Source organism: Hippoglossus hippoglossus, chromosome 19 (genome assembly GCF_009819705.1).
Source record: "Hippoglossus hippoglossus isolate fHipHip1 chromosome 19, fHipHip1.pri, whole genome shotgun sequence".
Classification (NCBI taxonomy): domain Eukaryota; kingdom Metazoa; phylum Chordata; class Actinopteri; order Pleuronectiformes; family Pleuronectidae; genus Hippoglossus; species Hippoglossus hippoglossus.
In genome coordinates this window covers 19,563,106-19,585,849 of record NC_047169.1, presented here as the reverse complement: position 1 = coordinate 19,585,849, position 22,744 = coordinate 19,563,106, and the positions used below count along the sequence as shown (strand labels likewise).

Genomic DNA, 22,744 nt, shown 5'->3' with positions numbered 1-22,744 from the left:
CAAAATGTCGTCTGGACTTAAAACAACTAAAAGAACATGTTGCTGTTTGTGTTTTGCGTGGGGAAATGCTCAGCTCGTGTGAAAATAGAAACTGTTGGACTATAAACATCTTGGCCCGGATATAAGCTATCGACATATGAAGCCCCAAAATATTGTCCAGGGCCCCCACAGGCTACTTCATCGAGAGAAAATTGCTCGGATTGTCAACACACAGCGGTTGTTGCAACAGCACTGGCTGTGACACACATCACATAAAGCCCTTCAAGGTACTTACAAGGTTTTACTGTTGCTCCTGATATTTTTGCTCCTTCTCAAGAGTCATCATTCGGTCACAGTCAGAACACATAGACATGACACATATCTGTGTAGCCCGATAGTGATTTGCACTCTTCAGTGATACTTGTCTGTTGTGACTAAAGGTCTATAGCAGCTTAGAAATCAAAGAAGAAAACTCTATGTATCGACTTCTGTCTGCTTCAAATTAATGACTGCAGCTTGTTCTCTTTTCAAATGACTTAATGGCGCCGTCACAGCGTCCACAGAGTGTCTGTCTCTGTCCTCTTCCCTGTCACTGGGCCGATGGCAAACTTCGCCTCTTGATTACATCACAGATTAAAGTCTTGGCACGAAGTAAATGCTCATGTTCACAATCCAGGATCAGCTGTGCAAGATATACCAGTCTCTGCCTCTGAAGTCCGGTGTGGTCCCATTATCCCAGCGGTGGAGGGAAATAGTAAGAAGTAAAAGTACGATGAAATACACGAAAATCACCACATTAACTTCTCTACCACAGTAAAAGTAAGCCAGTACTAAGTAGTAGTACGTACGTAAATGTACTTTGTTGCATCACACCACTGCATTAACCTCTATAAACATGTATTTAATGATAACAATTGACTGATAAATCAGTGTTATTCAATCAGATATTGGTTAAAAAAGATAAATACGTTAGTGATGTGAAAATACTCTCACTTTCACAAACCCAAGGAAAATCAAAAGGAATATTTTAATTGACAATACATTTGAAACAAAACGGTGTTTAAATAAGTGAACCAATGATTCCAAGTCAAAATGGATGAGAAATCCTAAAATCGACACATCTACACCACTACACATCTACACATCCCTACAAAGCCAGAGGAACTAAGTAAGTATACTCCCCACGAAAGAGCAAAGTGACCCCCATCCATCTATTAGCTGGCAGGGGGGCTGGAGCCAATCCCAGCTGACATTGGGCAAGAGACTGGGTACACCCTGGACAGGTCACCAGTCTATCACGGGGCCGCCATACAGAGGCAGACAACCATTTACTCACACTCTCAGGATTGAGAGCCTCTGGACAGTGGGAGGAAAGTGGAGCGAGGTGCCCGGGCAGGTATACAGACAGAACATGCACACGTATCCAGCAGGTTCAAACCCTGGAGCTTCTGGCTCTGAGGCAACAGTAGCAACCATCTCTCATCTGCCCATGTCCAACTTGACATTTATTTATGAAATACAATCTACTTCAATCAGAGGCAGTCATTTAAAATTGTTTATTCTCGTTGGTTTAAACCAATAAATGTTTAATGTCCATCAAAATGGAGGTTAGGTCTAAAAGGATTAGAGGGAAACAAGGGGGATGAACTGTATGTAGATAAATGGTGTTGTCTAATTACCACAGTGACTCTTTCTGGTTGTGGCATGTGTGTTGTGACCTGTTTGGGCTGGTATTTATTTTATAATGCAAAAAAAAAAAAGACAAATTAAAACATTCTTAAACCAATCAAAAGTAGAGGGCTTGGCTTGGCGAATGACGTAGTTCTGCTGAGAACCTGCAGGCCAAGGTAAAAAGAAAGAGATCCTGGTGTCTGTCATTCTGTTCTATGATAAAATGCCATATCTGCAACTTGTGTCCAGAATACAGCTTTTACCCGTTTTAGGCGTGTCCATATTTGAAAAGAAAAAAACACAATTATGAATATGTGCCTATAGATCTTTAAAATTCCCTGAACAAATTTGCACAACTGGCGTCAAAAAGATGCCAAATTGTGAGAGTGATAATATTTGATGTTTTCAGGAGGCTGTTTTTAGGTTAACAGGTCATTTAAAACGTAATTTTTAAACACACCAGTCCAAAGCCCTGGGAACTAACAGTGTCAAGTCGGTGCCGTTAAAGAGTCACGCATCCACCAGACCACTGTAAAGTGAGGACACGTATAAATTGCCCCATTCTGAAGTGGCTGCTGTTCTCGGACGCATCTCCCCGCACGGCGCGCACAGGCAGAGCCGTGAGAGGAGCGTGACCCGCACCGCTGCGTCCGCTCCTCGCACCGAGCGGAGCCGCGCGCTCACCGGTGCGCACAGCTGCTTTGTTTAATATTAACTCCGGCTGACCTGCCTCTGGAGCCCGACGCACTCCACGGTGAGGTAAAGCACACATGAGAAGGGGGGGGGTCCGTGGAGTAAAAAGAGCGTAAAAACAATCCGTACTGTTCATTCGCATTGAAAGAGCCCACCCATGTCATTCGTGCGTCAGAAGCCTGCGCATCCAAGTCCTGGAGGCTACAACAGTGGCTGTCTTGGGTCACACACACACACACACACACACACACACACACACACACGCACTGAGAGATCTTTAAGTGGACTCACTATGGATTAAAACATCAGGAATATATTAACACTCCTTTAGTCATTATCTCCCTCCACCTGCCACAGTGCGTCCCGACAAGCACTCCTCGTGGATTAGTGCTTTTTTTTAACTCTCCCCAGCCAAACCCCCGGGTTTTTAAAAGCTTAAAGACCATTTATCCGTGTTTATTCCAAGGCACCTGCCCCCCCCCCCAAAAAAAACGACGCCCATAAACTCACCTGATATGCAGACAATGAAATTGGCTTGAAGAATGAGCAGTATTTCCCAGATTATATCCATCCTCTATTTTCATTCCACGTACATTACGCACAAATTAGGGGGGGAAAATGGTGGAAGGGGAGAAAAAAAAAAGAGACGAAACGGAGCTTTATCAGTTACAGATGTCCTGTCCTCCCAGGCTGGATCCCGCTGAACACCTTCCACCAGGTATTTTCCACACCAGACTCATAGCAGGTGCTCAGGGCCTGAGGAATAAATCTTCCACGTCCCCCACCAGTGTGCGTGTGTAACTATTCCAGAGATGTTTTTTTTTTTTTTAAACTCCGGGCAAAAAAAAGCAGCGAGCCACCACACCGATCCTGCCGTCAGTTCACTGCGTTATTCCTGCGCGCGCCCTAGAATCCATCCAGTCCGTCGCCGTGTTCACAGAGCGGACATCCCGTCCTCAGCACAGAGAGTCACACATGGCCGTGTGAGTGAGGTCTGTGTGTGTGTGTGTGGAGAGAGAGAGAGTGAGAGAGCAAGAGAGAGAGAGAGAGAGTGGGGGGGGGGAGCGTGGGTTAACGAGGTGGGACAGCCGCTGGATGAGACTGACACCTGGAGACGCCTCACAACTCAGAAAACTCGCATCGCCAGGTGGCGAACCTCCGATCGACACTTCTCCCAGTCACTGCAGGGAACCAGCGTCAAGTGGGACGCGATACCAGCATTACGCTTCCCGGTGTGAACTGTCACAATAAGAGCTTTGGTTTACTGACCTGGAGAGGGGAGGGGGGGGCAAATAAAACAGAACAAATACAAATCAGTTTCGGATGAGTTTTTACGTTTTCAAATGTATGCTTTGGATATTTGTTTCTGTTTGTGTGTAAATGATGTGACCGAAGGACGAGAGCAGATGAATGAATGAGGTTTAAAGATACTCAAAGTCTGAAATTACTGCATCCAGCTTATGATGTCATAAAAGTGGGTGTAAATGATCCACCCAGTATTACACCCAATTTATCCACGATCATGGTTTACCACTTGCTCTACACATGATTACAATATACTATATTATCATATAAACCGTCTTAAGGGATCTTTTTTTCGCTCAGAACACGTGTGCATTCGGCGCTTAGTCTTTCTCATTGGGGGCTTTTATTTTCTGCACTGTTTCCGGTCACAGTCTGGGACGCTGCCGTGCGCTTTTACGCAGGGTTGCCTCTCCCTCCCTCTCTCTCTCTCTCTCTCTCTCCATCCCACATACCCCTAGGTACAACTAAAAACACCCTTTCTTCCCAAACCGCGGACTTTCCCTTGCGAACATGGGACTGGCCGTGGAAGGTAAAACACACTCACAGCGACGGAAGACAAAAACCCCTGCAAAGAGAAAACGGCTCAAAAACTCCGAGCCGCGCGGCTTTGACGCACCATGAAATCATGTGCTGTAGAACGAGGCTGTGCCGAGAACTACAAGTAGAGAGTAGAGGAAGATACAAGCAATCTGATAGCAATCTGCTGGATGTCCCAAAAGTAATGAAAGGTGAATTATTAGGATAATGACGAACTGAACTCCCTATACCGGCGCGAGGGGCGGTGCGTGCCTCCCAGATGCGCAGTGATTCGATCCTGACAGTGGACGTCCCGCTCCAGCGACGCCACCCGGCTCTGCGGCTCCAAACACGATCAGGGATTCACCAGGAGCGACGCGCACTGTCAGCGCGCACAGACAAGGCGGGGGGGGGCACAGGTGGATGTAAAAAAGAAAAAAAAAAAAACGCGCGCTGACGCCAGGGAGGGAATGGCGCATGATTAGAGTTGGAAAAAAATGGTTTGCGTTGAATGGAGCGGCGGCGCCGAGAAACGAGATGAAGTGTAATTCAGTTTGAGCCTCGGAGGAGAGACGGGAGAGACAGTGGCGTCAGGGAAATATCTCATGAGTGGAGAGAATCACTGCGAGCATCTGGAATCGACTCCTGCCTAAAGATGTGTGTGTGTGTGTGTGTGTGTGTGTGTGTGCGTGTGCTTGATTGTGTCTTTTCGAATCAAGCACACGCACACACACACACTTAATTAAGCCTATCGGAATGACTGGTCTACCAATGACCTCCTTTCAAACAAAAGATATTAAAATACTCAGTGTGTGTGTGTGTGTGTGTTGGGGTGGGGGGTGGGGGGGGGGGGGTGTTGTTCATACATTTGTCTCTGAGTTAGATGACATGTCCACACTAATGCGAATATTTTGCAAAACAAACTTTTCTTTTCTGCGTTTGAGCCTCTCATCCACCACTCTACATTGTAAGTCAATACAATTCGAAAAACGCCCACACTTGTAGGGTGTAAAACGGAGCGTTTGGGAAGCTATGACATCACAGCTTAGCGTGTGTCCTCTGTTGCTTGTTGTAAGGAACGTGCATCATAAATAATATATATATAACTGTTTCTCTTAGTTTGGTTAGCATTGCGAAATTTGCAGCTAAATTCAGCGTCACTGCATTCACAGGCGTTGCTTGTTTCGGCATTAGTTTTAGTTTTTGTGTTCTCATCCGGACGGAGATATTTTGTGAACCCTGGAGATTTTGTTTTAAACTGGAGGGGGAAAATATCTGCAGAAGCATAGACAAGGCCCAAGTGTGCTATTTGATTGATGATTATTTAATTTTCTTTACGTAAAGCTGTTTTGAAAACATGCACTTCTTTGGATATTATTACAAATAATGCTGTTTTAACCATAATATTCAATAATAGAACTATATTTTGTGTCTGAGAATAACTTTGTTCTGTATTTTTCTAAGTGTCAACAAATGCTGTGACCCAAACTCATGAGTTTGATGAATCCTCTGTTTAAAACACACTGAGTGACACACTCATCCATTAGCACGAGCACACACACACACACACACACACACACACACACACACACACACAAACACAAACACACTGCCCTGCTTTTGGATAAATTCACTACAGCACCAAAAGTGGATGAATAAACCACTTAGACGAGTTTCCAAACAAATAAATATCTTTTCTAAAAAATACAGCGACCAGCCGGTAGCACAGAGTGCATCTAAATAAATGAGTCAGGAGGAAATATTGGAAACATTCTCTGTATGTGTTTGCTGAGGCGAGTACATCACCCAGATTGTGTTTTTATTTGTCTCTAATTCTTTCTGTTCGTGGCAGCCAAAGCAGCGTGGACATTTTTTGAAAGTTTACGTGTGGGGAATTTACAGCACTTCCAATTATGGAGAGACTGCGATTCACCTTTCACAGGTCTGATATTGGATGATACAGTTATTAGTCATACATAAGTAATTTTACATTCTGACAAGCACACGCAGCTCGGATCCAACCCCATCGATAAAGAGGGCTTACTGTAGGATCTTGCTGTTCATTTGAATGCAAACAGCGACTGTGAAGCGTAATGAGTGCAGCTGCAGCTCACTGTTAATGCTGAAGCTCTCAGCAACCGCTAGCTTGGTAAGTATTAATTGCGTGTGTTCATCTAAATACCAAGCATATGACTTTATTTGCTTTGGTGTGGGTTTCTGAAAACCCCCGAGTTCTGTCACAAGGTGTCTGATGGCATAGGGACTTAGTGCTATGGTTCTCCCTCCGTGTATCCCTTCCCGTTTGTGGCCCCTGTGATGTTCCGAGTAACAAAGGCTGGGCAGGAGGTAGAGAATGATGGACAATCAATACCATACACCGCCTGTTTTTTTTCAAGTGCTACTTTTCCACATCAAAGAGGAACATCCCTGCCGACTCCCCGTCCCCTTGGACCCAAATGCTTTTACCCGTCAAATCTCATCCGGTGTCTCCTTCCCGCCATGCGGGCATGCACTGTGTAAAGCTGCTTCTTTTTAAAAGGAGGGCCTTTCTGAGGTTACTTTCTCCTGGAATCACACAAAAGCACATTCTGTTTCAACTGCAGATATGATTGTTATTCAGCTGACAATGGACTCGGCGCCGCTGGTGTTGTGGAAGGCAATAAGCGTTCTCAGAAACCCGGCTCAGTTTTCCAACCTGACTCCTCCATCAACTCGCTCTCTGATCTATTCTGTCACAAATGTTTTAACGCTGTGGTTTCTAATAGAGTCCAATCGTGACCTTGGATTACTATAAAGTTCAAAGGAGAGTAGAGTGAATGGATGGTAGAGAGATCAGACTCACAATGCAGTTTCAAAGCTTCACTGGGAAGGAGAAGTCACTTTGATCATGCCTAGACACAAACATCCTTGACGGGGTAAACTACTTGTACCTGTTGTATTGCAAATGGTAAAATGGTCTGTATTTATATTTCTAGTCCTGATGACCACTTTAAGTGCTTTACAGTAAAGTTTTGCTATTCACCCATTCAGTGCGTCTATGTGCAGCGCCGTCTCTATTACACATCACTCACAAGCTGCCGACACAGTTGTCAGAGGCAATTTGGGGTTCAGTATCTCTCCCAGGGACACGGGAATGGAGGAGACTGGGATCAAACCGCCAATACTCTGGTTCTCTACCTCCTGATCCACGGCTGCCCTGTATAGACTAGAAAAAAAGTCCATTGAAACGGCAATGGGTGGAATTAGAATTCTTCAGCGCAGACAATTCTCCATTTCTAACCAAGCACTGATGCTTTGTAATGAGCTCCTCTGTTGCCTTTAAGAGCCAAAGATGTGACCCATTGAGAAGGAGTCTTTATTTTGGTCCATCTTTGCACTTATTTCAAGTACTCAGAAAAAGAACAGCACATGTACAACTTGTTCTCCTCGGTGTCGCCTGCCCGCAGGGCGGTGATTGACCTCATCAGTCAAGAAGCCACAAAGGGAAATCTCATTCCGTTTAGTCAAATCACTGCACTTTGTGTTTTTAGCTGTGTCACACACACGAGATAACAGCACCAGTTATGAGTTTTATTACTTTCCGTGTTGAAAACAGAGATAGATTATGGAAATGTAGGGCATTGTTTGTTTTGGCTGCCTCTGCGCTCTCGGATACAGCAGTGAATGTCAGCAAGTGGGTGTCTGCACGCGAGCCGAGCTGTATCATAATTGGGTGAAGGCCATGAATAATATATCGCTCATAATAATGTAAATTCTGATGAAAAGAATGATCCATACTAACGTTGAGTAGTTATTAAATGTGAACTTTCTGCTTGGCTACAACCTGTCTGTCCTTCAAACTCCAGTTGCCATGTCCCCTGGTGGGATAATCTGTGAAATAGTAGCCCAAACTATCAAAATAATATCAAAATGTCCATCTCTGGCCATTAATGGAGCTCCATCACAATAGGGCATGCACCAGGGATGTGTAATGTCTGTGTTTAACAGGCACCAATCGCAGACTAGGTCAGAGGTGGGTTGGTGCAGTGACGAATTATATAAGCAGACGAAGCAGCAGATTCCAGAGGCCAGGTGGGCAAACAGAAAGTCCCAAAATACAAAATGACACAAGAATTCACTCGGGAGCTCGAACAGAGGCTTGAAACAAAAAAAAGCTCAACACATGAACTGACACAGAAGACTGAGGAGCAGGGAGGCACAGTTTCCCAACTCAGAGGCTGCATCCTTCAGAGGACTCAGTCTATGAAGAACATGCTTATGTGTGTGTCAGAGTAATCTGGAAAAGTTTCAGAACGCCTACTCAAGTTCAAAAGTCGGCGAAATGTAGCTACACTAATTGCTGAGTTGCTGACGGCCTCATTTATAAAACAATTAACACAATCTTACAATCAGCTCTAAATAGAAGCTTCTAATGTCAACTCGTCAAATGTAACACTGTCACTGGCAACATGTATTGTTCACCTCTCATAAACACCCAACAGCCAATACGAGCGTTTTTATATAACCTGCATGCATATGTTTTAAATTCTCTATATTCCTGATCCTTTTTATTTGCTCGTCATTATTGTGCAAATATTTAAACGTTTTATCAGAGTGTTGTTTAAACAGTCTCAACACATAAATACAACACATTCTGTTTAGAGCATCTATTTCTTTTCCACGTTCCCGATTTCCAGACCCATGAACGCACTGAAGTCGGAAAACAACGACTTCACAAATCGGGAATTGAGACGTTCAGAGGAGCTTGCGAATGCACAGTCAGACCGAACACACAACAATGAGATGGCCTGGTCCACAGAAGAGATTTGTGTCAACATCTTGTCATGCCCTTGCATCTACCACCCACAGCTCGTGTGGCTTTGTCACTGGCCCCCAGTGAATCCCGCGTGGGCTAGCTTGAGAAGGATCCACACATCGGCTCCCTCATTGTTCGGGATTGGAAGTATGCATTTCTCTGCTGCATTTGAAGGAGCCTTTCAGCCGAGGCGCGCCGCTGTGACACTATCTGTCTTCAAATGAGGTCTCTGAAGGATGCAGCCTCTGAATTGGGACACAGCTAGAGACCAGATACACTAAGGAAGCAGGGAAACTGTGAGATAACCAGACACACAAGGTATAGAATAACAAAATAAAACGGAAAATGATCAGAACAGAGTCCAAAACAAAGTCATGCGAAAGTTGCTAGTGGAACAGAATATGCCAGTAGGACGTGTCACTGATTACAGTGCATCATGGGGGGAAAAGAGACTGGAGGCTATGTTCCTCTTATATAACTGGGAGACTGTACTGGAGTACATGTTACACTGCTTTACAACATTTCCCAGTGTGAAAAAATCTATAGTAGATCAATTGAGGCAACCAGTTATCTTCCAATCAGTCATTAACACTAACATTAACTGAAGTAAACAACTGGAAAAAAGAATATGTCAATGTTTAACGTGACATCTTCCGCTTTATATTTGTTGGCACATACTGCAACCGTTGCAACTTGCAATTAAAAGTTTGAGAAGTTCCCTAATTCCTTTTGTCGACTTCATTCCAGATACTAGGGGGCAGACAGATGTTAGGATGAAATCCAACTCGATCGAGACTGTATCCTCACTCTAAATGCAGCAATTAATATTATGATCTCTTTAAACTCTTGGAAACATGCAGTCATGCCTTCCAGGCTGCACAGTTAAACAGTATTACAAGGAAAAGCTGCGGCAGTGGAGAGGCGTCAGCGGGACGTGTGTCTGAGGGTGAGGACACTGCACTCACACTCAGAAGTGACGATGAGCAGTATTACCCCTGATGTCCTCTGAAAGCATCTCAGAAGCCCAGCAACTTCTGGCTCCGGCTTTATTCAGAGTGGTGCATCTTTTAGTGTTTTGCAGCCACATTTAACACGTTCACAGCCCATTCATAATTGATGTTTGCAAGATTGTTTGTCTGTGCTTTATCTTTATTTTGTGTTTGAATTCGATTAGTGTATATTAGCGGAAGGAACATCGCCGCGTTTCAATCGTGCCACAGAAGGAAAATGAAAAAGACAAACAAAAAAATTTAGTTTTCACTTCAGCTTCAGGCTCATCGTCTCTTTCTTTCATTTGAATCACAGAACTTAAATCCATTCCTGTCATGCAAAGACACTTAAAGACGCACAGAGTTCAGCTCAAGGAAGGATATTAACACTTTCTTCTTTCTAGTCGTGGCAGGGTTCTGTAACAGTCTGCACATGGCATGAGAGGGCAAATGAAAATCTATCATATTACTCCAGATTCTAAACAGCTTCACAAACAAAACAACTTCACATCCACAGAGGCAATATGACACTTTGAAGTATCTGCCGAGCATACATGAGTTGATACGATCTTTATTTGTACTATTCTGACATACACACAGTGTTGGTTAGCTCGGATTAAATGGAGCCTGCAAACAGTTGGCTGCATTCTGCATTTGATAAATGTATTTGTGCGTGAACTTCCATCTGGGCCTCTCTCAGACATCCCTCAGATGTTTCAAAGATACTCACTCTTAATTGTGAACCATAAACGCACAGAGACAGGCTGCGTAACAGGATTAATTCAGCCATCTTTTGACTTGAACCTAAAATGCCTGCGTCTTGAGCGAGGGAGGTGAAAGCGGAGAGATTTTCGGGGACACCAATTATCGCATGCCAGCTAACGTGCGAGCATGAATACTGAGAGGATGATGAAAAGTGAATTTTATCACCCGTTGTTGTTGCTGCTCCAAAATGAACTGTCAGATGTCTGTGTATCACCTGAAGAGGAAACTGGCAGCGTGACGCCAGGTAGTCAGAGCTGCGGCACGAGTTTACACTGTTAATGCGTTTGTCACGAAAAACAAAATCAAAAATATCCTGGTCTCACAGCAACTGCGGCTGCCGCTGTAGACTTCATAATTTGCAGGTACGCCGGTGCTCACCAGCCTGATCGATATTCGTGTGGTTCAGAGGCCAAATTTATGCAGATGAAAGACACTAATTATGCTCATGCCCATGTGAGGAAGAACGACTGGGTTGCTAATGGGAAAATCAAAACACATTAAGGACAGCCAAATGATTTTATTTTTCTTCAATGACTTTGCCTCCTCAGGAACAGATGGAGAATGGAAGGCAGGGAGGGAGATTAGCCGCATGGAGGGAAAGGAGAGAGGAAAAAACGCAACACGTTGAAAGATTTCATTTGAGCTAATTATGATTGATTCAGAATATATCTGTTCAAAGGTGGCCAGGTCTCATTATCATTCAAGCCAGGGCCTCTGTTTTTCTTTTGTAGTGACAGTCATGTTGCAGCTGTAAACAGTTGAGCTATTCACAGACCTCAGAAAAGGGTTTATGGCGTCCATCAAAGTGAGAATTAAGATGGCACCGTCTGTTTGCATGTGTGGGAGAAACCTGAAGGGTGAAGGCCCCAACACATATTAGAATTTGCATAACATATTTGAGTCATCCTCAAGGCGGACTTACTAAATCTGCCATGTGGTATGAGGAGAGTGTCACGTAGTGCCAGTGTGTACAAATGGCTTTTAAGCATTTTGACAGAAGTCAACACTGAAAACTACATCTTCCATATGGAGAATAATTATGGATGATGAGGTTTTTGTACTACAATTCCCAGGATGCTTTGGGGGATGTTAATAGAAGTATTATATCACAATTGATTCAGTAAGTTACAACAAAGTTCGCCCCATTATTTTAGTCTGTAGCCTTTCTATGGAGCTAGGAACGTTCGCAGGAACTCAGTGCCCCACCCCCTGCTCAGGGGTAAAAGTGCAGGAACCTTTGGGGTGGGGCTTGAAGGGCTGAAGATACCTGATTGGCTGAGTGCTCCAGTGTTTAATTTCTGCTGGTCGATCGTTAGCTCATAAAATTTGTTTTCCTACTTCAAGTCCACCATTATGGGTGTTTTGAATCTGCTTGGTTCCGAGAGCTCATCTCTTTTCCAGTGTTAATATCATCCCATTAGCAAAGCAGTAAATACGAATTCACACATTGCAGGGTTGGGGGAGTGTTTTTGTTTTTCGACAGCACATGAGGCAGCCCCAGAAACAAAACTTATTGGGTAAATGTCATTTGAATTGCAAATGTTGCTTTCTGTCGTCTTGGTTCCACTGTAACGCAGAGGGGAACAAAGCCAGCCAAGAAGATTATGGAAAAGAAATGGTGGTGATAAAAACAACTCCCATTATCTGTTAACTTTTTCAGGCAATGGTGGGCACTATTGGGGGTACTAGAACAAATCATTACAGATCAAATGTGACTAGCGGCGGACCCCCCGATGGCATCGTCCATCATGATGTTTCACTACATACATTGTCATATGCAAACTAAGTTGACATTGCCCAAACCTAACACAGCATCCACGTTGTTACATACTCCTCTGCATTACCGCCTCCAGGTGGACTTGTTGTAACCGTCGGTTGTTCATACGTCAGCCAGCTATTCACCTTTCCTCCCCTGGCCTTTAGACGGCAGAGGAAACACAGGCAAACCTTTTACTTCCTTGAAAAAGGTTCCTTGGTCTATAATTTCCAGGTACTTCTAAATTTGTTATTCCTGTTTGTTATGTACCCATGGATATACCACTCATATCTCTCCATCCACACCCTCCCTTCAACTCTCATTCTGTAGATGGATTAATGGCTCGAACAACATAATGACGATTTAGCCATTTTCAATGCAGGCACTTAACTCTCTATTGCTTTGAAGTGGCACCCATCAGTATTGTTACAGTAACAATGGATCAAATAACAGTGTATTGTGTAACAGGAGTTGCTTGTGGAAGTGAACCCACAGCTCCCCTCAGTTCTACAGAAAGTTGTTGGTGTTTTTAGGAACATTTCCTCGCCGTGTGTTCTGCTTTATCCCTAAGCACTTCCTTTTCCTGTCTTTTTGCGTTGCAGGGTGGGCGTGGCTCCTGGCTTTCTCATCTTCTGACAATTCCCCTACACTCCTTTCATCCTCCAATGATATCGACCAACACACAGCAGTATATAAAGCACGGTTCAACCACTATACCTCTGCCAGATCATCGTATACCCTGTGGTATAATGAGTTCTTCAGCTGAACCCTAAGCCTGTTTTCTGCTTGGAAATGTCCTGCTAACCTCCGCCCACATGAACCCAACCATTGTTGTTTGTTCCTTACCCAGGATCACCGGTCCAACCTCTCTGCCTTAACCCGCCACGCTCAGCCAGTCCTCCCAGTCTCACTCCAACCTGGTTAGAACCAGTGGCTGCTTGCACAATCACTTTGTCACCTCTTTCTTTGAACTTTTGTACTAAACCATTTTTTTGAAACTAGACTTGTGACTCAGCTCTTGTGTTCCAGCACAGAGACAAAGACAGACGAGAGGGAGAGTTGGCAATTAGCTGGTGAACATACGGGAGTGGACTCTGGTAGCTAAAGAGAGAGTGAGACCAACACGCTAACCCTGCATCTGTCAGGTGGAACAAATAGTTAATGATGGTGCTGAATGCTAATGATGATGTCTGCTGGGTGTGTAAATTGGCGTCATAAAACTGTAAATGGTGACAGTGCCGTGCCTGAAGCTTTCTCCACACCTCAGAGTGGTAACATAAATATCACATAAAGCAATTTGAGAGACATCATCAATGACATGTCTCCTGATCATGTGTGGGACTGTGATATAACCTCTAAAATGATTATCTTTTATTATCTCTTAACCCTTAGGAGTCCTGGGCTGCTTTGACCGTTTTTAATGATTTAGAATTAGCATTGTATCGCAAATAAAATATTCAGCATGCCATTGTTTTGCATCTTTTTTTTTTTTTTTCAACACAACATTACCTGTATTGCCAGACCATTTTTTCACATTGACATAGCATATAAACATATCTAACCCAAATATACACAAAACCATAAAATCTGATATGAAAAATGATGTGTACTTAACTACATAAACCACAAACAACAAAACATTTTCTAAATTGTAAATGTGGGTTGAAAATGTGAAGATATAATTGTAAAGCTGATACAACATCAAGCAATCTGCCTATTTAACATAAAAGGTGAATTTAATCATAGATGTGTTTCTTTTTCTTTTAGAGCTGTGAAAAACAGTTTGTGTACTCAATCAGAGTACACACGTTGTACTCCCAGAGTGAGGGGACTTCCCAAGTAATGCAAATATATCATAAAAAGGTCAAACTGAGACAAAGTCAAATCCTTTGTTGTGGGGTTGATTTGTTGTCCACTTGTTGGAAATGCAAACAATCACAGTCTCCATCCACTTCTCGGTCGCTTCTCTCTCCCAGCTCTCTGCTCAGTTTCTGGTATGACTACTGTTTTTCCTCAAATAGAAGTATGGCTATAAACACAGATAAATGCGAGGACACTATAGTACGAAGCCGTGCATTTTCTGGTCCTGCACTAACAATCAAAACCTCGTTAAAACAAATGAATGGATTCAGTCAACAGAAACGCAAGACTGCTTTTACTTTTGAAACACGTACAGCAAGTGTTGCAAATATTTATGTTTGTGACATATTCAGCAGAAAGACATTGAAACGATCTATTTTGCCGTGAACCTCGTGCAGCACGCAGAAAAACTAGGCGAGACTTCGAATCTCAAGAATCTCTAGAATGCCTGATACGCGCTGCTCTAAGCTGAAAACATGGGTTAGTAGGTGAAAAGCAAGACGTCCCATGTTGCACATACACCGCTCACACACACAGTGTGGCCGTAAATATTTTTACATTGGAGTCCAAATATTAGATTTGGATATTTCGAATGTACAACCTTGGTGGTGCGTTTGTAGCCACAGTGAAATAAAGTATTGCTTCTTTTTCTGATCTGATTGGTATAATCACTGACTTGGTATTCTGCCAGCATAACGATTAAGAGAGTGGTGTCACAATGCAATCTCCATCTAATAAAATATAGTTACAAATGCAATGCAATGGAATTATTAGGACAATATATGAGTAAAGAATATTCCACAAATCCCAATTTCTGTGTCTGTTATTTTGTTAGTTGGCATGTTTCTTTCTGAGGACCCGGAAAGTGGTGTCCACAGTAAAGTCAAGCTTTTGGATTGGGTCTTGGTTGTGCTCCTTTTTTAGCTATGATGTCACCGTGGCAACCTAAAAGAAAATGGTTTACTGGGTGTGTGATTTGAGACAAGATACCCAGGGGTGATGGGTTCAGTAACCACTATAAAATCACTAAAAGTTTTTCTGTGAGTTTGGAAAATAAGACCTATCACATCCACCAGGCTTTTCCTTCATAGCAATGGCCGACACAGACAGGCACATCTTGAGCAGGCAGAAGCGTAGTTACTAGTATTTATAAAGTGACAGCATAGAATTAAACAAATGGAGCTTTTTTCAAAGGATTAGTAACTGTAGTCATTTTCTGAGGCAGTGAGAGCTCTTCATGGGCAAATTCATCTGACTAATGCAATGACAAACTATTTAATTGCGTAAAAGTTTATTTTTTCCGACTTACTGACAATATTTGATGTTGTATTATCGTACATCATTAGTAAAACATGACTCACAGAAATGCAGAGTGTAACGTAAAGACTAAATTGTTTATAAATGACATCAAATCAGAACTTGGAATATGATTCTGTCCCCTCTCCTCGCTATGATCAGGTCACATTTCCACATCCAACGTCAAACTGTCCAGAGCGCAGTCGGTCTCTGAGGCGGACTGGAGGCTATTAATTGATTAAAACAATTCTCTTGACTCAAAACTGAGCCCTTTAACGAAACACTTCTCTATAGTTACCACACTCAAACTTCACGCAAATCCATAGTGTTCACTGGAAAGGGATTACGCGATACTGTAAAACCTCATCTGTCCATCAGCAAATGACATTGTAGTTTAAAAATATCCACCTTACTGGCAATACTTATCAGCTTAGTGCCACTAATGGGAATTGTTCCATCTGCACACAAATGGCTCCCGTCATTTGATGTGAATATTTTATCACTTGTCGGTAATTAAAATCAGAATGTGCATTTTACATAATTGTAATTTCTTATCTGTACCGAATGGGACGTGTTTTTTCTAGCCACTTCAATTTTAAGTCAAAGCCCTGCTTGAGAATTAAAGGCAATGGTTTACTGAGCGTGTGATCTTTTTTTTTTTTTTATATTATAGTTTAAGACGCCAAGGGAATAAAGATGTCCGGGATTTGGATAAATTATCATGCTTCACCTTGCTCCACATTTCTTCAAACAGGCTGTCAGATCATGGCCGAGAGGTGAATACACTTTATTCCTTTTAAAATGTCAATGCTCTTTCGACTTTATTTCAATTATTATAGTGTTTGTGGTCGAGTCTCACGAGGATGTACTTGGTCACACTTTTAAAGGTGCCGGTTAGACAAAATATCAATGAAAATACATACGGGGCTTGAGTTTTCACCCACAATGCCACTGACTGAATCCGATGGGATGGCGTGGGAGATCCAACCTCGTCCTGATGCTGGCCAAAGCACCAGATCCCGAAAACATCCCTTGAGCCAACCAAAGACAGTCCCAAACAAATCAGAATCCCCTCTCAATCCCCCCTCATAAAACACGAGTTGTTTTCGATTAGCTTACATGGTCTCTACAATCTTGATCATCACTCTGCAGTGATGCTTCCAAAACCCGCTCACCCGTCTGATGTTAAGTGATCACCAACCAGCCAGCGTGCGATGCTACAGGAAATAAAGAGAACAATCAATTGAAGTCGAGCCTCACCGGAACATAATGTTGAGTTTGCAGTCAGGCCCTGACAAACAGTTCACACTGATCCCCCTCCACACAATGTACGCAGCCCACCAAGGTGCCCTTCTGGGTTTTTGAGCATGTTTCTTCCATTTTAATTTCCTCTCTGCTACTAATTTGGATGCATTTCATTAGTTGTGTCACAGAGTCCAACCTCTTGCTGTCCGTTTGTAACAACTAAATCATGATTAAACTATTTTTATTGGTTGGCTGGCCTGGTTATTAACAGGCTGCCAGTGTGTGTGTGTGTGTGTGTGTGTTGGAGACACAGAACACACTGTTTTATCAGCTTACCTGCAAACTTCAGCCACTTTGGTCTGATTATATCTCTACCAGTGGATTTGGGCTTGTTTCTCATGATGTTCTGACATATTTAGTTGCGATGAGGGAAGAAGTATAGAGCAGTGGAGCGAAAAACAATATAATTGGTTAATTACTGTGTTTACTGCAAGGTGGCAGGGAATACAATTATGATTAAAATTCTTTCACATTGCAGTGTATGTGAAACATTAACAAAACAAAGACACACTTCCCATCCTGAAGTATTGTGAAACACTGAGTTTTTCCGAGCCTTCGCCGGCGACCACTAAAGTCCTTAATATTCTCCGCGTCTGTGTTGGAGCAGCAGGTTAAAGTAGTTCTCATTGCTAATTGGTCCCGAGTAAATTAAAGTCCAAGTCCTAAATAGAGTTTCACCTCCTCCACAGCACAGACTCTGAATGCTAAAAACACGCTCACTCGGGTGGTGCGGGCGCCGGCTCACCTGTGTGTGGCAAACAGAGTTTTGTTAATATTGTTAGCAGTGGAGCTGAATATGTTGGTGCAGTTGTTAAACGGGCTGGATTAGACACAGCATCGGTGTGGAACAAAGAGGTGGAGACATTTGTGGTCGACCACATCAGCTCCCCTCATTCCCCTTTCAAGCACTGTACTTCCAGTCCATAAAAAAAACCACATTTATTTTGAAGGAGAGAGTCAACAATCGCTTTTCACTCGAGGAATTAAAGCATGAATTACACAGCTTCTTAACAGCACCACTAATTTGGATGTACAGCACTCAAACATACATCTCACCCAAACATTCTTAATTTGTTTTTTTACCAAAAGCCCCATTGATGCTAACTTCTAATTTATTCTCTGTTTGTGGTTCTACACTATGGTCTGCTTAACTAACTGATTAATAGGGCTTCATTGTTCTGGGAAGTGTCTGCCAATGAGTGTGGTGAGGGATGTGGTTCAAAATGAGGGAAGGCATAATGATTCTTTTTTTGCCTGACCTCAGGGACGACTGTATTTTTCTAAAACAAAATTGGAGAGGAACGCTTTCCCCCTGTTAATAAGTTGTTTTCATTTGCACATTTAAGTGGGTTTTAAGTGATTTGGAGGTTGCAGTCTTGTCAAGTTCATTCAGTTTCCAGTGCATTTGAAGCAGAGGCAGACCCAGAAGGTGGGTAATGCCTGGGCTCTATACTTAGATATGTATCAAATAATATAGGGTGCAGGGAGTAGAAACATTCCAGATTACCATACAGGCATACAAATGAGCTCATATGGCTGATCCTTTTTTTTTTCTAGTTGTATTTTTAAATAACGGCAGTCTGGGAAATAGACGAGCTAAGATGGAAAAAATGCAGGCGTCCTCATTAACTAACATGTGTCAAAAACAATACAACCCCTGCAATATTAATGCTCTCCCACAATGTTTTGTTTGCTTTGGGCTAATATGCACCTGTTATACAAAACTAAGATGATATATTAGAGCCAGTGTAGCTAAAAATAAGTCATAAATCTGTGAGAACGGCTGAAATTAAAGTCTTAAATAAAAAAAATAGAATGTAAATGCTGGATACAGCTAAAAGTGATAAGTGGTGGGTTTTTTTCCTGCATTGGCCCAAATAATTTGTAGTTATTACAATATTTATCATAAAAACACATTTTGAGAAATAATAAATGGTACAATGTAACATGTAAAGACAGTTGCTTTGGCTTTATGAGAGGAAAATAAGAAGGTGGTTCACACCTTACTGCCTTGTGGCTGAAGCTGCATACTGTGATGTGTGTGTGTGTGTGTGTGTTTGTGTGTGTGTGTTCCAAAAATAAGTTCTCCTTGTGGGCAGCTCTGCAGGAGAGGTGGGCTTCTGTGAACACGCATTTGAAAACTCTTCCCACCCACTCACCATTTGGTGATCGTAGAACACGTGCAGTGGCTTGAAACGATCATTCACAGGTCTATTTTTATAAAATGGCTTTGGACGCTTTGAGTCTATTGCACCATGTAGGTTGTGTATCATCGATTTGAAGGGGGTTTTGTGAGGAGAGCGTTCACTCGCGGTTAAGAACACAAGGTGACATTGAGCAACACACGTTGAGGTTGTAAAGCTGGCACACCTACCCTAATACCCCACATTTCATCTGATTAAAGAGTGCAAGCAGATTATCTGTCGATAACCTCGCAAGACTAAAGGTCTAATCTGGGATAAAGGAGCATAGCATAATTGTGACAAGCTGCCACTGCAGGTCACCCTGGGTCACGGGGGTTTGCCTGTGAGCCTAAATGGAGCAGCTCTCACATTTTACTTACATTTACACACTGTCCTTTTTTTGCCATTTAAAAGCAGGCGAGACAGAGGATGAACAAACTAAGAACCTTGTGCATTATATATTCATTGAAATATTTGTATATTGAAATGTGGTGGGTATGACGTGTTGCCTGCTTGTGGCTGCTGCATGGTTTCCCAATACATTTATGAAGTGTAATTTCTGAGGATCACACCAGTGGTTTATCAGCTGAGTAAACCATATGTGCTTAAAACATTACTGACATCCAATGCAATAACTGCTGTAATTTTTAATGTACGTTTCCAAACTTCCAGGGGCCCCTAGCTTTCAGTTAATTTCCGTATACTTTCAAAATGAATTCGAGTAGAAGCTAGCTCTCATATCGAATGCATCATAATTAACCTTATACACCCTTAAAGGTTTTTCTCAACTTTCTTAATCCTGGAGTTTTAATTGTGTAAAAGTGGCAGAGTAATGCACGGCATCCTTCCTGTCAAGGGCTGGAGGAGCCACAGTGTATTCAAGAAGTGACATTTCAGTGAGGGAGGGTCTCGGAAAAGAGGCAATGACGCTGTCGTAGCTCATCGAGTTGATGCAGAGTAAACCAATCTCAGGATCATGATCGTGGATTGGCGCGTGTTTTGACTTAATTTGGCCTTTGTCCCATCCTTTAACATGGAAGTGGAGGGGTAAATGTCCCATACTACATACCAGTCACCAGGGGGTAATCAAGATGTCTTCATGTTGACCGTCTTTATGTAAAGTCAATGGATCAACCAGGAAATCAGCCTCCTAAACCATACAGCAGCTAATGTTAGCATTTGTAGAAAACTCACAGCAGTGTCTTTGCTGCCAATGATGGGACATGGTTGGGGCCACCGCTGAAGAACTTATAGCAATCACTTGCACGTGTTTGGCTCGCAGTACATGCGCGAGCAACATGAGTGAACACAACCTGAAAATATTCACCTGCTCTCCAGGTGCCAGGACCTGTCTCCAGTCTCGAGCGATTGAAGCGAATAACATGGATTTCCCATTTATCGCATTCTGTCATTAGTGGCGTTCACGTTGTGAGTCTATCTGCATCTTTGCCTAGACTTAGTGTAAACTCCTAGCATGAAATATGCGCTTCTCGTTTGGTAGGTCATCCCTCAGTTGTTCTGATATCACTATGAGTCACAGCCTCTGCGAACGTATCGCTCGATTAGCCTTCTGGTGTTTTACATTTCCTGAATTGTACGATAACAAATTAGCTTTAATTTAGAAACAAACAATAACGATTTCTTGTTTGATTGACAAAATGTCAGAATCTAAATGCAGCTGCTGGTTTTGTGAGAAAAACGGTGTTTGCTCTTAATCGTTGCCGTTTTACCTACAATGCCACAGTGTTGACAGCAGTACTTTGCTGCAATTTAGAGAGTCAGAGCATCACAGACCCGTGAGTTCCACAGCAAAGTGATTGCAGCATCATCACATGAGGTAGTTACCCTATAGTTGTGCAGAGAATAACCAATGTGTTACTTTTAGTCACGCAGAAACATTTTGTGTTTGCTTGTGTCCAGGAAATGTTTACCACGCAAAGGGCGCAATATTTACAGCAGCGCACTGGTACTTATCTTCAGCACAGGATATTAATCATGTGAAGGAGACTTGCCCGGATGTGGGGTGGATTTGGGAGAACACAGGGTTTTGGGGTCCTAGGAGTTATCCACGTGTCCCTATCATTGATTCAGCCTTGGAAGTAAGAATAAAGAATTATCTTTGATTTAATTTATTGTTCATCGTTCAGTGAGTTTGAGTCCTGTTAGAAGTGAAAAGATTGAAAGCTTGGTTAAGAATGAGATTTGCAGTGGCTGTTCAATCTTGAAGAAAGTCTTTGTGTGTCCGTATCAGTCATTCTCTGGAGTAGCTGACCTCATTTGCATGAGTGAAAATGATGCGGCATTTTCAGGTCAAACGCAACACAGCCTGAGCACAAATCAAGCTTACACGTAGAACATGACGTAAATCAATGTGTTTATCCCTCTTAACCTAGGATCAATAAAAACCTGTGCGATGGCAGGAGCCAGCTCTCTTTTGATGGTGCGGTTCAGAGTGTGTCAAGCAGAGCAGAATGCTTAATGCATCCAGGGGTTGGGAAGTTAACAAAAATACACACTGTCGCCTACTGAACCTCCGTCCATCTCCGGATTCCCATTTATATGCTCCTCACTCACGGGCACAACCACACACACAGACCTCGGAGGACTTTGCATTGGACTTCCACGGATTTATTCTTACCTTTATCTAAGCCTAACCTCAAAACAAACTGTACCTCGACGTGTATTGATTCACCTTATGGAGAGTATCTAGTCAGTTACAGTCACGTAAGTCTCCATAATGTGATAGTGTAAACAGATTTAGGTCCCTACAACATGAGGAACACCAACACCGCACACACACACACACACACACTCATACCTCAGCATGGGGTGATTCTGCCATGCAGTCCACATATTGAGTGTTTGGTGGTCCTGCTGTGCCGCAGATAGGGAGTGGAGTGCAGTGTGCACAGTGGACACTTAACCTCCACTAACATGAACACCGCAGCGTACAAACACACAGACAGAGAAATGCATAACACTTTCTTCAGTGTTAGAAAAGGGCCGCTCTGCTGCATGGATCTTTGGTTTAAAAATGCTGCTTCAAAACTAAAACAATCTACATCCAGATGAACACCTTAGCACCACATCAAATAACCTCCATCCATAACACACCTGAAAACACCGCTAACCAGATGGATCGCGGTTTGATAGCAGTCTTCCCAATGTCCTTGGGCAAGATACTGAACCCCAAAATTGCCCCCTCTTATCTGCAAGAATGGAAAAAACTGTCCTGTAAGTGCTTTGAGTCATCCAGACCAGAAAAGTGCCTCATAAATACAAACCTTTTACCATTCACACTGGGCAGAATGTCTACTCTGCAGTTGGTTGCTTGGTTGTAGAAAATACTACAAATGAGGAATAACAATGGTGACAAGGGATTTTTTTTTCTTGGACTGATGATGAGGTGGAACTGGAAGTTAGCAACACTTTGCATTCCCCGTTGGTAGCCCTGTCGATCAGGAAGGGAATCTGTGTGTCTCTGTTTTTTTCTCTATCCAGACTAAGGGCCCAGTCACACATTTGTATATGTTTCAGTGGCGAACCTTTGCCTCCCAAGGTGTCTATTAAAACATATGCTTCCTGTGTCGAGGCCAATCACAGCATGGCTCTACGTGGAGTTCAACTCAGG

General features: G+C 42.9%; 1 protein-coding gene across 1 annotated transcript in view; it reads right to left on the bottom strand.

Annotated features, from left to right (window-relative positions):
* ca10a (carbonic anhydrase Xa) overlaps positions 1-3,544 on the bottom strand; it is a 240,247-nt gene extending 236,703 nt beyond the window's left edge. Inside the window, exon 1 of the mRNA XM_034569647.1 lies at positions 2,854-3,544. Coding sequence (XP_034425538.1) covers positions 2,854-2,914 — 61 coding nt within the window. The 5' untranslated portion in view covers positions 2,915-3,544. The remainder of the gene's footprint in view (positions 1-2,853) is intronic.
* Between the last annotated feature and the right edge of the window lie 19,200 nt (positions 3,545-22,744).